Source organism: Aquila chrysaetos, chromosome 8, assembly GCF_900496995.4.
Source record: "Aquila chrysaetos chrysaetos chromosome 8, bAquChr1.4, whole genome shotgun sequence".
Lineage (NCBI taxonomy): Eukaryota > Metazoa > Chordata > Aves > Accipitriformes > Accipitridae > Aquila > Aquila chrysaetos.
In genome coordinates this window covers 39,035,551-39,049,234 of record NC_044011.1, presented here as the reverse complement: position 1 = coordinate 39,049,234, position 13,684 = coordinate 39,035,551, and the positions used below count along the sequence as shown (strand labels likewise).

At 60.9% G+C, this 13,684-nt stretch overlaps 1 protein-coding gene across 1 annotated transcript in view; it reads left to right on the top strand.

Moving 5' to 3' along the window:
• Positions 1 to 552: 552 nt before the first annotated feature.
• Positions 553 to 13,684, top strand: part of ZBTB16 (zinc finger and BTB domain containing 16) — a 64,841-nt gene continuing 51,709 nt past the window's right edge. The window contains 3 exon segments of the mRNA XM_030023633.1: positions 553 to 678; positions 1,161 to 1,938; positions 1,940 to 2,499. Of these exon segments, the coding sequence (XP_029879493.1) occupies positions 1,231 to 1,938; positions 1,940 to 2,499 (1,268 nt within the window). The 5' untranslated portion in view covers positions 553 to 678; positions 1,161 to 1,230.

Sequence of the window (13,684 nt, the reverse complement as noted above, 5' to 3'; positions counted from 1 at the left end):
CGGAACGGCACCCGGCCAAAATCTGTCGCCGAACCCGAACCTTGGCGTTCTGGGCGATTTTTACCTTCCTCCCCCTCTTAAATCTGGGCGCCCGCCTCCCCGTAGCGCCGGGTGACCCGGGGCCGGGCTCTTAAATCCGGACTGCGGCGAGGCGGGGAGGCTCGGCGCACGGGGGGCCGGTGTCCCCGTGTTCCACCCCCCCCGTCCGTCCCCCACCCCCGGGGTCGCTTTTGTCTCGCGTGGGTGAGGGCGCGGGTGGGGCGGTGGGCGCAGCCCGTCGGGGCGGGCGGCCCCCGCTCGCAGCCCGGCGCTGCCGCCGCCGGTTCCCCGGTGCCTCGGCTCCTCCATGTTTGTTGTTGGCAGCGCTGTCCAGCCGCCGCCCCGGCCCCGCTCCGCTCCGCTCCGCTCGCCGCCCCGCAAGGTGCCGCGCCGGGGCCGGGGATGCGCGGGGGGGGGGCGCCCGCACTCAAGATGGAGCGGGCGGCGGCGGCGGCTGCGGGGGGGGAGGTGGGGGGTGGGTGGGGTGCGGGGGGGTGGGGGGGTGGGTGGGGGCGGCCTGACGTGGGCGCGGGGCGGCCCGTGGGCCGGCGCCGCGGTGATTTGCTGCGCGGCGCGGCGAGCGGCGGCGGCGGCGATGAGAGCGGGCAGTGCGAACTGCCGGAGCAGCCGCCGGCCGCCGTGAGTGCGGGCAGGGGGCGGGCGGCGGGCTGCCCCGGGCCCCCCCCCCCCCCGGCCACCCCCCCCCCCCCCACCACCACCCCCGCCGCCCGCCCGCCCGCGGGGACGGGGCTCCGTCGGCTCCCGCCGCGCACCTGATGGGTCTCCGCTGCTCGGCGGAGCCCCGCGGGCGGGACGGGACGCGCCGGAGCCGGAGCCGGAGCCGGAGCCGGGCGGGCGGTGGCGGGGGACGCGCCCCCTTCCCCGGGCGGCAGCGGCGGGGACGCGGCTCCGCCGAGCCCAGCGCAGAAACTTTTCGGCGAGTCGCCGCCGGGCTGCGGGCTAACCTCCCTCTCCTCCCCTCCCCTCCCCTCCCTTCCCCTCCTCCCCCGGCCCTCCTCTCTTTTTTGCCCTTTCTCTCCCTTTCCCCCCCCCCTCCCCTCCCCGCTCTCTCCCCCCCCCCGCTCCTCTCCCCCCCCTCCGCCTTTTGTTTTCGCAGATAGTCGGCACACAAAGCTAGTCCCAGATTTGAGCGACGGCGAGGCACCCTGATGAGTGAGCCTCGGGAGCGCAATGGATTTGACTAAGATGGGCATGATCCAGCTGCAGAACCCCTGCCACCCCACCGGGCTGCTGCACAAAGCCAACCAGATGCGCCTGGCGGGGACGCTGTGCGACGTGGTCATCATGGTGGACAGCCAGGAGTTCCACGCGCACCGGACGGTGCTGGCCTGCACCAGCAAGATGTTCGAGATCCTCTTCCACCGCAACAGCCAGCATTACACCCTGGACTTCCTCTCGCCAAAGACGTTCCAGCAGATCCTGGAGTACGCGTACACCGCCACCCTGCAGGCCAAGGTCGAAGACTTGGACGACCTGCTCTACGCCGCCGAGATCCTGGAGATCGAGTACCTGGAGGAGCAGTGCCTGAAGATCCTGGAGACCATCCAGGCCTCCGAGGACAATGACGCCGAGGTCACCATGGCCGACGGAGGCGCCGCCGCCGAGGAAGAGGAGGAGAGGAAGTCGAGGTACATCAAGGGCCTCTTCGTCTCCAAGCCCGCCGGCGAGGAGAGCGGCTATGCCGGTGCGGCTGGCCAGAGCCTGCCGGCGGCCGCGGCGGACCAGAGCCCCTCCGCCTCCGCTTCTTTTGGCCCCCTCTCCGCCATGAGCCCCACCAAGGCGGCGGTGGACAGCTTGATGACCATCGGGCAGTCGCTGTTGCAGGGTGCCCTGCCGCCTGGCGCCCCCGAGGACTCGCGCCCCGCCGCCGCCCACCGCCCCCCCCGGCCTCGCCGAGGTCAAAACCGAAGCGATGCAGGTGGACGACGCCTCCAGCCGCAACAGCCCCCAGACGGCCGAGCCCAGCGCCTCCGGCGGGGAGAAACCCGACGAGAAGGGCAAGGAAGGGCCCGGCACCCCGACCCGCGGCAGCGTCATCACCAGCGCCCGCGAACTGCACTACGCCCGCGAGGAGGGCGCCGAGCCGCCGCCCGAGCCCGGCCAGGGGCTGCCGCTGGGGCCGGAGCCGTCCGCCGCCGCCGCTGCCCAGGGCGACAAGCCCCTGGGCATCTACTCCTTGCTGCCGAACCACAAGACTGAGCCGGTGCTCGGCGTGCCGCCCTCCGTGGCGTCCGCCCTGCACGTGCAGCCGGCCCTGGCCGTCTCTATGGACTTCAGCGCCTATGGGGGGCTGCTGCCCCAGGGCTTCATCCAGCGGGAGCTGTTCAGCAAGCTGGGGGAGCTGGCGGCCGGCATGAAGACGGAGAGCAGAGCCCTGGGCGAGCAGTGCAGCGTGTGCGGGGCAGAGCTGCCGGACAACGAGACCCTCGAGCAGCACAGGTGAGTGCCGACGGCGTGCCGCTGCGTTCCGCACCAGGCGGGCGGGATCTCGCTGGAGGATTTCGGTTTCCGGACGGGCACCGCGCCTGCCAGCGCGAAGTTCCCACCGCGTAGCCCAAAACCGGGACCCACAGCGGTACGCACGAAGGGATGGCTGTCACAACTTTTCCAGGTCTGGCAGCCGTGCCAGAAGGTTCCTTCCAGCGAGCGCTGGCTGGGGAGGACAGCCCGGACGGAGCTCGGGCCATAGGTGTTTCCTGCTAGCACAAACCCCGCCGGTTTCCCTGACTGGCGTCTGCCGAACTGCTCACGGTCGCTACCCTTTGAGCTAGGGATCCGCACGTGAAGGGAGGCCGTGGGGTCAGGCAGCCCTCGCCCACCCTCTGCCAAAAGCCGATCCCGCCCGCACCAGCACCCGGGCACGCCTGTGCGGGGCAAAGGGCGGGAGAAGAGACCTGCGGGATCCCCGCGCCCGGCCGCAGCAGCAATGCTTGAGATTGCTGCGTGCAGTGCCTTGCTAGCCTGGTAGTTTTCTGCCGCTCAGCTTCCCGGTTTATGAAATGCTTGCACTTTGCACAAAGTAACACGTAGGTCAGGCTGGCTAACACCGAGGCGAGCGTGGAGGGCTCGTGCTGCCGCAGAGCCGCAGGTCCATCCCTGCGAGGACGGGTTTGGAGTTGAACCTCCTGCGGCTGCAATTTTGGGGCTCCCCTGCTCGGGGTGGGGGTGGATCTTTGTGCCCGCGCCGAGCCCCGCACCTTGGGGAGCTGCTGCGGGGTGGGAGCATGGTGGCTGTGACGGGCACGTGAGTTCGGTGCTCCCCCATTTACCGTCTCCCGATCGGGGGAGCGGGGACCAGAGCTCGTTCCCCGATTTGGCCGGGAAGCAGAGTGGCTTTAATTACCGCACCTAAGTCGGCAGCGCCGGTCAAACCCCTTGGTGCTGGGCGTGCTTCGGCGAGCGCTGCGCCGCACTGGCCCCCGGTGCGGCTGCAGCCCCGCGGCAGGACGGCAGCGTCCGGCCTGGGGGAAGGCAGGACCGGTGCAGTGCTGGAGCTGCTCGCAGCCTCCTCGGGCTGCGCACCGTCTCGGATTTTTAATGAATCAACAGGTTAATTAGTCCCGACGCACAGAACGCGCTCCAGGGACGGTGGCCGTGCCGGCGCACGCCTCTGGTGGGGGAGCCAGTGCTGCCAGCACGCTCGCCGCCTGTGGAGGCTGCCGCCCACGAGCGGTGCGGGATGCGCCGGAGCCGGCGTCGGGTGCCCGAGTGGCAGTTCCCCGCACGTTCAGCCCATGAACGTTTCCAGCGCGGGGCGACAGCCGCCACTCCGGGGTTCTTGGCCCCGCACAGGTCTGCGAGCGTTGGCAGCGTCACCTCTCGGTCCGGCCAGCGACTCGGAGCTGCCGCGCAGACCCCGCTGAGAGCAGCCCTCGCCCCTCGGAGGGGTTTCCCGGCTCTGTGCGGGTGCTCAGCCGCTTTCTGCTTTGTTCCCCCGTCTCAGAGGCGGGAGAGCTGGAGCTTGTGGTGGTTAGCGTGCCCGAAGCCACCTCGGTGCGGCTCTTCCCCGGCCGTGCGGTGATGCAGACCGAACGTCACCGGAGGAGAGCTGCAGTGAAGGCTCAGAGAGAATTTTAACGTGCCTTTCTGCTGCGGTCTCGAGCATCTCCCTTTCTCCCTCCGAGCCCAAGAGCAGCAACCAGTGCGGCCGCAGGAGACGGAGACGCTGGGGCTGCCCGGCTGCTCCTGCCGCTGGCCAAGGATCTGCCCCGAGGCAGGGCGGGCTGTGAGGTCGGATCCTTCCCCGCGCACCCGAGCGGTCGGGAGGTGGGGGAGCGTCGCCCAGCTTGTCCAATGCAGCAGCCTGTATCTCACAGTGCCTTCCCGGGCTTGGCTTATTTTGGCAACCACGGCTGCGGGGTCGTAGCTTATTTCTTAATTATTCGCGATCCTTATCGGGAGGCTGGGTACACGCCGTGCTCCGATGGGCTCGCCGGCTCTGACTGAAGCACCGAGCCAAGTGTCGTCCCTTGCAAGCGAAGCCTCGCAGGCAATTGCTTAAGCCAGCGCCAAACTCTGTTAGCCTGTTCTTGCTTTCTGACAGATTACCTGGCGCTGGCAAACTTTGCAGGGTGAGCCAAATCCTTTGAGCCATTTTTAAACTGATCCGTGAGACCGTCCATGTTGAAAGGCATTGGGTAACAGTCAAATGAACTTACTGCCCCCCCAGCCCCCCCCAGGGTCTAAATCCAGGGCTGTGTGTGTGTGTAGACATGGTCTCATGTGGCTTTTTTATAGCATTTGCTTTCTAATACCTTGTGAAAATTACCGTTTGGGGAGGATTTGTGGGATCCTATTGTATTCGTGGAGCTGTTAAAGAGGATCCACGCTAGATTGGGATCCGTAGCTCTCTGCTGGAGCAGTTCTGGCGGTGGTGGCAGCTGCACCATACCGGCTACAGGCTCCTCTCCTCTCCAGTGCCTGCTGGAGAGGTGGTCTGGGGGAGTCTGCGCCCCGTGCTGAGGTCCTGGCACCACCTCCCCGAGCTGGCTGGCGGTGGGGGCAGGGTGTGCCGGGGGTACCGCGGTGTTTCGGTAAACCGGCGGCTTTCGCTGACCCCTTTCTGCTGTGCATTTGCTGCTGTGGTTTTGCTTTCCGACCTTGAAGTGAATGTGGAGGTGCTCGAGCTGCAGCGCGCTGGGGGCCAGGGGGCAGCTGCCGGGGAGGGGTACGTAACAGTACCGCGGGCTGCTCGGCCGCCCGGCACGATGGCTTGCACGTGCCAAGCCCCAGCAGGTGACAGACGGAGCCCGAACCCATCCAGAGCTGACGCCGCTCTTTCTGCAAGGAGCTCAGCGAGCCAACGGGTGCTGTGCCTGTTTACGTTGCACAAACGAGTGTATACATATGGCGGGTATGTTTGTTTACATGCACACATGCCTGTATAAGTATAAATATATATAAGTTTATAGTCTCGGAGCCTTCTGAGTGTTGGTCCTATCTTCGGTAGTATGGGAAATGCACGCAGGAAAAAAGGAGAGGGAAGGGCCGGGCTGGCTTTTCGCTGGGCTTCGGCAAGGGCGTGGGGGGGGCCACTCGCTCCAGGTGATGGAGGGTGCCTGAGGGATGGTCGTCTGCCCCGGCCCCGTGCGGGAGCGTGGCTCCGCCGCCACCCTCGGCCCTGTGGCAGCATCGCCTGTGCCCTGTCATAACACCGGCGAGTTGAGAGCGCTGAGCCGTGACCTTTTGGTGGCCAAGCGGCTGCAAGCCTCAGCACTGGCCCTGACCGGGGTTTTTGGGTCCCCGAACCCACCAGCTGCTGCACAATCCGGTTTGTTTTTTTTTTCTTCTTTACCAAGCTTACGATTTTGACTAATTGAGTGTATATCGAGTTGGCAACTCTTCAATTTTTTTTATAAAAGATTTCCTCCTAGGTTCAGCAAAGTTCAAACTTAATCTAATGTTAGTATCGATTGTCGCTTCTAATTGCAGACAAAAAAAAAGCCATAGTTCAGTGGCCCTTTTTGGGGTTGTTGGTATGAAGAAAAACCTCCCGAGCTGCGACGCGAGTGCTGTGCTGAGCCTGGAGTAATGTGTCATCGAGAAGTTAAATACCTTAAAACTCATAAAAGGCACGGTTTCATTTTTTTCACGTCGATAGCAACAGTGAAGGCTGCGGGTGGGGATGCGATTCAATACAGTTCACTGGTGGCACGGCCGAGCATCTGAACCCCGATGCTGTCCAGGAATTCGCCCACCGTAGCGATGCGGCTTGCTGGCAGCATTTGCCATGTGTGTGTCTGTGCAAGGTGGAGATGCTCGGCTGGAAAACGAAAGTGCTTCGTGGCGATGGTGTCGGCAGGCTAGCGGAGGCTGGCAGCAGGCAATTGCTCCCCTGGGAGCGGTTTTGGCTGGAAGGTGCCCATCCTCGCTGTCGTACAACGGAGTGCACCTTGGGGAAAGCCTCCATCCCAGTTTTCGTGTCCGAGTTTGGCATTTTGAGGTTTCGTGGCTGAGCCGTCACCTAAAAGACATGTGCTCCGGTGGAGTATTTTTGGGGTAGGAATAAGGAGGCTTGCTCTTCTACCTTGGCTGGTGACTGGCCACAGTGCCCTAAACTGCAGAGTTTTGCCCTCTTTTCCCCCTTCTGCAGCGCAGAGGGGCGGCAGATCTACCTGGCCGCTAGCAGCAGCGCTGGCGTGCAGGACCAGGCATTGGTGCTGTCACCCATCTGGCGTGCAGGACCAGGCATCGGTGCTCCCGCTGACCCAAAATGCTCCCACTCAGGGAAACGGCAGCTTCCCGTGGGGCTCCAGGCCCCGGTTGCAACGCCCGGCAATCCCCGTCACGTGTAGCCTATTGGTCCGCTGTCTGCATGGAGCCATAATGTTAGTGCCGTAGCAAACTTTAGGTAGCTGCGTAGGGAAGTATTCTGGCGTTCGCCTCTTTCTTTGCCAGCCTCACCTCTGTTTGTTTCCGCCTGGATTAGCTGAGCGTTGTACTACTGATGCCATTAGGCACGTTGGCACTGCTCAACATGTCACAGTGAGAAACAGATGCAGGATACCATTAAAGCAATAAACGTGATAAATTGGATCCCAAGTGCTTTGTGAGATGTTATTAGCGTTAATTTTGGTAGCCCGATACAGTAGTTGTTTTTTATTTTATTTCAAGCGTTCGGCAATTTCTGTTCCGCTGCCACTGAAACTTTAAAAAAGGGAGGAAAAATAGAAAACAAGGGGGGAGGGAAGAAAAAAAAAAAGCCAGCAGCCCCCCAAACTCTGCCCGTGATTACTTCCAGAGTCCGAAGACGACTTGGCAGCTCTTGTTTCTTGCTGATGGGCCTTATTAGCGGCACCTGGCATCATAAGGGGCTAATGGAAACCAGCGTTCCCGGCCGCCTGGCCACTGCCGCACGGCGCGGGGCGGCCGGGCGAGGAAGCTCTTATTAGCTTTATGGGCAGGGGGACGTGCCCCGCTCAGGAAATGAATGTTGCAGCTAAGGTCCGCGGCGCTGACCCCGAGCGTGTAACCTGTGAGCGCCGGCGGAGACCCCGCTCAGGATGCTTGGGATTTCGGGGGCTCTCTGGTTCTTGTCATAGGCAGAGGGGGAATACGGCGTGGTATGTTGCAGCCTTGAACTTTTGATTTATTCAGTGGGGGAACTTAACCGTTTCCATACTCGGCTCCTAGCGCGGAGGGGGGAAAAGCCCCCTTTGGCTTCTGTGTTATTCCATCAGTTATTCTGCATCATTTTAGTTGTGTGGGTGATGCCTTTTAAAGCAAAACTCTGAGATTCCCATCAGAAAAGACCAATTTTAAAATTTTTTAAAAATCGTCTTTCTTTTTTCCCCTTGCCCGGGAATAACTTTTGCATCTTCCCTACCGAAGGCGAGGCTGGCGGTGGTGTCCGGCACTTTTGACACTTTGCCAATGGCAAAGGGGCTTCCACGGTGGCGATGGGGATGCTGCCTGCCCTCTGACCGGGTGCGTCCACCGTCCCCAGCGTCGCTCGTTTCCCCAGGGACCAGGGCGGGTGGATCTGTGCCAGCTGATCCCCGTGGCCTGCAGGGTTGGGACCCCGATGTGTAAAACCTGCCTGATTGAGGACACTTGGGGTGGCTTTTTCCCCAAAGCACTCTCGCTTGATGTCGCTTGCAGCAGTTCGATCGGCTTTGCACAGCCTTTTCAGTTCTCGTTACGGCTCGTAGAGTGATGTTGGTTAAAAATGTATTTATTGGTTGCGCCGAGGGACCCTCGGTGAGCCTGTGCTGTTTCAGGGGTGACGCTATCGACTCTTTTTTTGTTTTCCCCGTGGCACGTGGGAATGGTGCAGAGCAGCCCGGGCAGTTCGCGATGGAGCGTCCCTGCAGCCGTCCCTGCTTCTGCACGACGTTGGCTCTGTAGTTACGCCGGTGCGTAAGTCTGTTTTCCTTGGATAGAGTAAAAGGATCTGCGTTTTCCTTTTTGCTCGCAATTAGCAAGATTTTTCTTGTACTCCCCACCCCCCCCACCCCTTGACAGTTTCAAGAGAGGCTTTAAATGAGTAATTACTAAATATTTCCCGGCAGCCAAACACGGGGCCATGGCATCTCCTGTTGCAAAAGTGAAAAATATTTCTGTTTGCAGTTAATTTTAGTGGCAGGCAGATCATGTTAACTGGGTGTAATTGCTTCCAGATATGGCAGAGGGTTTTGTGTGTTGGGATGAAGGGTCTGGTAAGTGCTCACTTCCTGTGTAAATTAGCCTATTCCATTCATTCCTCCTCGCCCGGCAGTCCTGGCTTGTGTCACTCTGCCTGCAAGGTTCCCCCCCCCCAACCCCGGCCCGGTGTTAGGCAGCTCAGGGCTTTATGGTCGCATTTAGTCCTTCGCTGGGCATCGCTCCCTCCTTTGCCGTCCCGGGCAGGCACTGTCAGGATGCACAGACGCCTGCAGCCGATGAGCGATGGGAGCCCGGCGCCCACGGGTGCCAGCAACATGCCCCTGTCGACGGCAGCGTTCTTCGCACCTCACGGGTCTCGTCGGGCTTTCTGGGGGTCGGCTCGCTCGCCGGCCCCGGTAGAGACGGGCGGTTGCAAAGCGGCTGTGTGACGGGTACCAGCTGAAACGAGAAGTGTGGCACGCAGGGAAATTCAGATGGAGGAGATTCGTGAAACACGAGCCACAGAGAAACGTTTATGCGTCCTTTTGAATAAAGGCAAAGAAGGCGGGTGAATCTGCGTGTGGTTAGAAGCCTTTTAATACGGGCTTATGAGCTTTCGATGCGGTCATGACATCTACTCTTATTCCCGGGCTCGGGCCTGGTTGCAGAGACCTGCTGCGGGGCGTTCAGGAGCATTGGGCGTGGGTTCGTTCTGGATAATCTTTAGCTAGGCTGAAGCATGCCTGAAATGCTTGGTATCGCTTTTGAACACCGGTTTGCGCTCGCAGCACTTTGGATAACTTCTGCGGCTGACGTGGGGAGCAGCAGATACCTTTGTGAGAGTATTAAGCACTGCTGGACCATGTGCTTTCACAAATAAAGGCGGATTCCTCTTTTTGACAAGAGCATCCGCCGGCTCAGGCGTTTTGCAGCTGAAGAAGAAGAGAGCATCACCGTAAAATTCGGGTTGTAGGCGCGAGGCTCTGCGCTCTGGCCGAGGGCCAAGGCCGCCCGTATCATTTTCGCTGTAGTGTTCTTAACTGATTTTAAGTAGATTATGGTTGGATACACGCCCCGCTGTGCTGGTTTAGTTTTCCATCGGCCTTCGTCGTCTCGTTGCTGTTTTATTGGCACGTTGTTTAGCAAACGAGTCAGCGATACGCTATTGAGGAAATACTTCTCCACGTAGGCACGAGCGCTGGAAGGCGTACTGAGCCTCGCTAGAGCCGCCCGCCATAAATCGGCGTTAAACACCCTGCTTTGTTACCGGCGTCAGCGCGGGAGATGGGCTGTTTATCTGCGTGTATCAGCCGGGCTGATAACCCCGTGCTCTGTTTAGTGCTGTACGAGGAGCGGCTGGCTTGCCGCGCGCCGGCATCTCCCGTGCGCAAAGGCAGAGTGCCGGGGGGAGCGCCGCTGGACGCCGGCACGGGGGCGAGCGGAGGATGCCAGCACAGGTGATGCCACGGTACTTGCCTCGCATGCCGCGGAGGGGACCTCTGCACCCCCCTCTCGAAAAAATACACCTCCATCCGTCTGCAAAGGCGACTTGCGGCAGGGAGGAGGACGCCTGTTTTTGCCTTGGTGACCTATAAAGAAGGCAGACGTCGACCGAGCGGAAAGACAAAGAGAAACTAAAAAACCCCCAAACACGAGACCGTTTCCATCGCTGGTGTGCTCGCAAGGTCGGAAAAAGCACAAATACCCCGTGGGAGGCAGGTACCCAGGGCAGTGGGCTCGTGGTCCCTGCTGGCACCGCTGTTGGGAGCACAGGGCTCTTATTTCCCTGTGAAATAACCGTGCAACGCCACAAGGTCCGAGTCACTTTGCCTGCAGAAAGGCAGCAGAAAGCCGTCCGCACGCCGAAACACCCGCGCGGCTCCCGGCATCGTGCCCTTTGGCTGGCAGAGCCAACCCCTGGCATGGCAGATGTCCCCGTGCCCAAAGCTTGGGCTTCGCGAAGGTGAAAAAGGGGTTCTGCCGTTGGTGAGGACCTGCGTTGCTTTTTGAGTAACTATATTTTAAAGGCACAATGCAATTAATATACGTGAGTGTGTGTGTGTATATATATAAAAAAATATATTACTATTGCCTGTCATTTAATTTTGTCTCAGATTTGCATTTATGCACCAGGTGCTACCCCAGTTACAACCCACATGCTGTTTGCAGCTCCATCACGACTGTTGGAGGTGCTTTTATCGTCTTGCCACCGAGTCTGGGGACGGTGCTGGGCTCCGTGCGCTTTGCCCTTTGTCGCCTTCCCTCGTTCTTTTCTCCACGCATTATTTATAGTAAATCATATTAGAAAGGAGTGCTAAGGAGGAAGTGTGATTCATCCTCCTTGCAACCAGCACTGACATAAATAAAGGCAAAGCGCTTACTACGTGTTTTTTGTTATGGTATTTAGGGACAGGTTGTACTAATTTTGGCATGCACAGACTAAACCTGTGAAGGCTACGGCTCCAAGAAATTCAATTTAACCGCAGCACGGACTGCACCTTAAAAAAGTCCAACCAAAACCCAGCCGGTCTTCTTAGAAGCGTGCACATGTGGCAGCACGAGGCTTTCGGGACATCTCATGGGTGTCCAGATTTTACTGCATGTCTTTGCCTGGTCCATTGGCTTCTCGGGGGTTTGCTGGGACTTGCTCTGGCCCAGGAGCGGGGATGGCTGTGAGCTTGGGCATTCTAGTTGCTTGGGTGTATCACAGGTCTGGAACGAGCTGCTCGAGTTGGTCCAGAAAAGGGCTACCCGATGGGGGCAAGCCAGCAGGGAAGCAGTGAGGGGGTGCCTAGCGGGGATGCTCGGTGCAGAGCGAGCCAGCAAACGGCTCACAAATGGCACGAATTCAGGCTGGCCGCGGGAGCTCACTGCCGGCAGCACGGTGCAGCGAGCGCCGGTGACGGATATCTTATCTCCGGCTGGGCACGGGCTGCGGTCTCAGCCTGCTGCGCAACACACACAAACTGCCTTTGCGTGGGAGAGATAAGGCGCAGGCATTGTGCAACGCCCACGCCTCGCCGGTCCCCCTCTGCCCGCACCGCATCGGCACGGCACCGGCACGCCGTCCCGCTCGTACGATGTTGCGGTCAGCTGGAGGGCACGGGCGCCGCGTGCATCACCAGTGCCGCGGCAGGTCCTCTCTGCCGGTGGCACGTGGCAAGCCCGGTGCACGGCGGCACGGGGTGGTCGGGGCACGGCAGGGCGCCCGCTGGCTTGCACGCCGGGGCCCCTTTCTGCGAAACGGCGCAGCGCTCAGAACCGAAACCCTCTGTACCTCCCTACTGGGTGTTCTGCTATTTTTACCAGTAATGCGGTGATTTCCTCTTCTCTTTCTTCCTTCCCCCCGTTCGTAGAAAATACCCCAAGCACCAAGGCGGGGGAGGACGGGGACGCTTCTGCGAATGAGAGCGGTGGCCGGAGGCACTCGTAGCGTGCAAGCTCTGTCCGCACTGCCCTCGCCTTTTGGGGGGCGGCGGGGGTGGGCTCCCGCAGCTGCCCCGTCTCACTGGGGTTCAGGCGGTGGGCGCTTGGAGCCCAGCTCCCGCTTGTCTTGCACGTGGGTTGCCTTGCACAGGAGTGCGGTGTGCGATGAAGCTGGCAGAAAGCCCGCTTCCCTCCAGCAGGAATCTTTCTCGGGAAAATTTTAACTTGGTTGAAAACCTTTCCCGTGGAAAAAAAATGAAAAGGAGTTGCTGTTCTTGCTTTCCGGGTCCCTGTCTCCTCTTGCTCCCGGGGGAGGGATGGGGAAACGCTGTTCTGGCTTTGCCTTGCCTTCCCCCAGCCTTTCAGTTCATTGTCACCCTGGCCAAAGGGCAGCATTTCGTTGGGGTTTTTTTGGGAGGGTTTGGGCTTTACGTTTCTGGGCGGCTGCCGGGAAGATGGTGTGTAGGCCAATGGGTGCTGTGGTGGGAACCGGGCCACCGGCAGCTCCCAGCCCGCAGGGTGCTGAGTCAGCAGTACCCGAGCCCAGGCAAGAGTGGGGCAGCACCGGGGCTGCCCGCGGCCCTGCCCGTGGGATGCCCGCAGCTCTGCCCGTAGGAGCTGGGGAGAGGCGCCAGGGTCTCGGGATGCGGAGGCAATCGCTTGTATTGATTTCTGGCTTATCTGACCCTTTCGCTGGAGGCGGCTCTTCCCTCGGCGTCTAACCAAGTGTAACTTAAAGCAGCCCAGAAATGTATATCATCCTTCCCTTGCGTTAATTAGGGCTGGTCAATGCATTATTTAGCGGGGTGGGAGCTGCTGCGGGCTGCCCTGGAGTGGGTGTCGTGACCAGCCAGCACATGGATGGGGGGAGTGGGGGGCTCTGGCAGGTCGTGTGCCATCGATGCGGGCATCGCTCTGCATGAGCCTGGGGATGCCGGCCGGCCGGTGCTGCTCCAGCACATCGGGGTGGCTGCAAGGCCGAGCAGGGAGGAGAGCTCACGTCAGACCTCGCCATTGGGAGAGGGACTCGTCCGGCTGTGCCCCTCCAGAAGTAGATGGGAAGAAGATGGCAAAAGAGGGGACCCTGGTGACGGTCAGCTGAGCAGGGGGTGTCCCACAGAGGAGCAGAAATGGGCATCTCCCGAGGAAGGCACTTGGCATGCTTTCCTTCTCCTTATCCCGTAGCGCAAGCGATGCACGGCGGGGTCTGCTCTGCCGGCCAAGCGCCGAAGGCTCGGCCGCTGCCGGCACGGGCAGCTGCGCCGCATCCTCCTCCGGCTGGAGGTGGAAAGCAGCTCCCTAATTAGCACCTTTGTTGCTAAGTGAACGAAGCGGCCGTGCGCGGCAAGCTTCCCGCTAGTGATACGTGTGTCGGGGAGGGGGCCATCAAACGCTGCACACAATGCCGTGTCATGCAGCCGCAGGTACCGATGTGCCGGAGCCTGTTTGCTCACCGCCCCGCCGCAGGCGGGCATCATGGGCTAAGGCCAGGAGGCAAACACCATTGGCTTTCCTCTCCTCCCCCCTCTGCTTCATTTGCTTTCCTCTTCCCGCCCCCCAACTTCGTTTGCTTGGGCGTTTGGTGCCACCCGCAAATACAGTTGGTGGGGGCTGA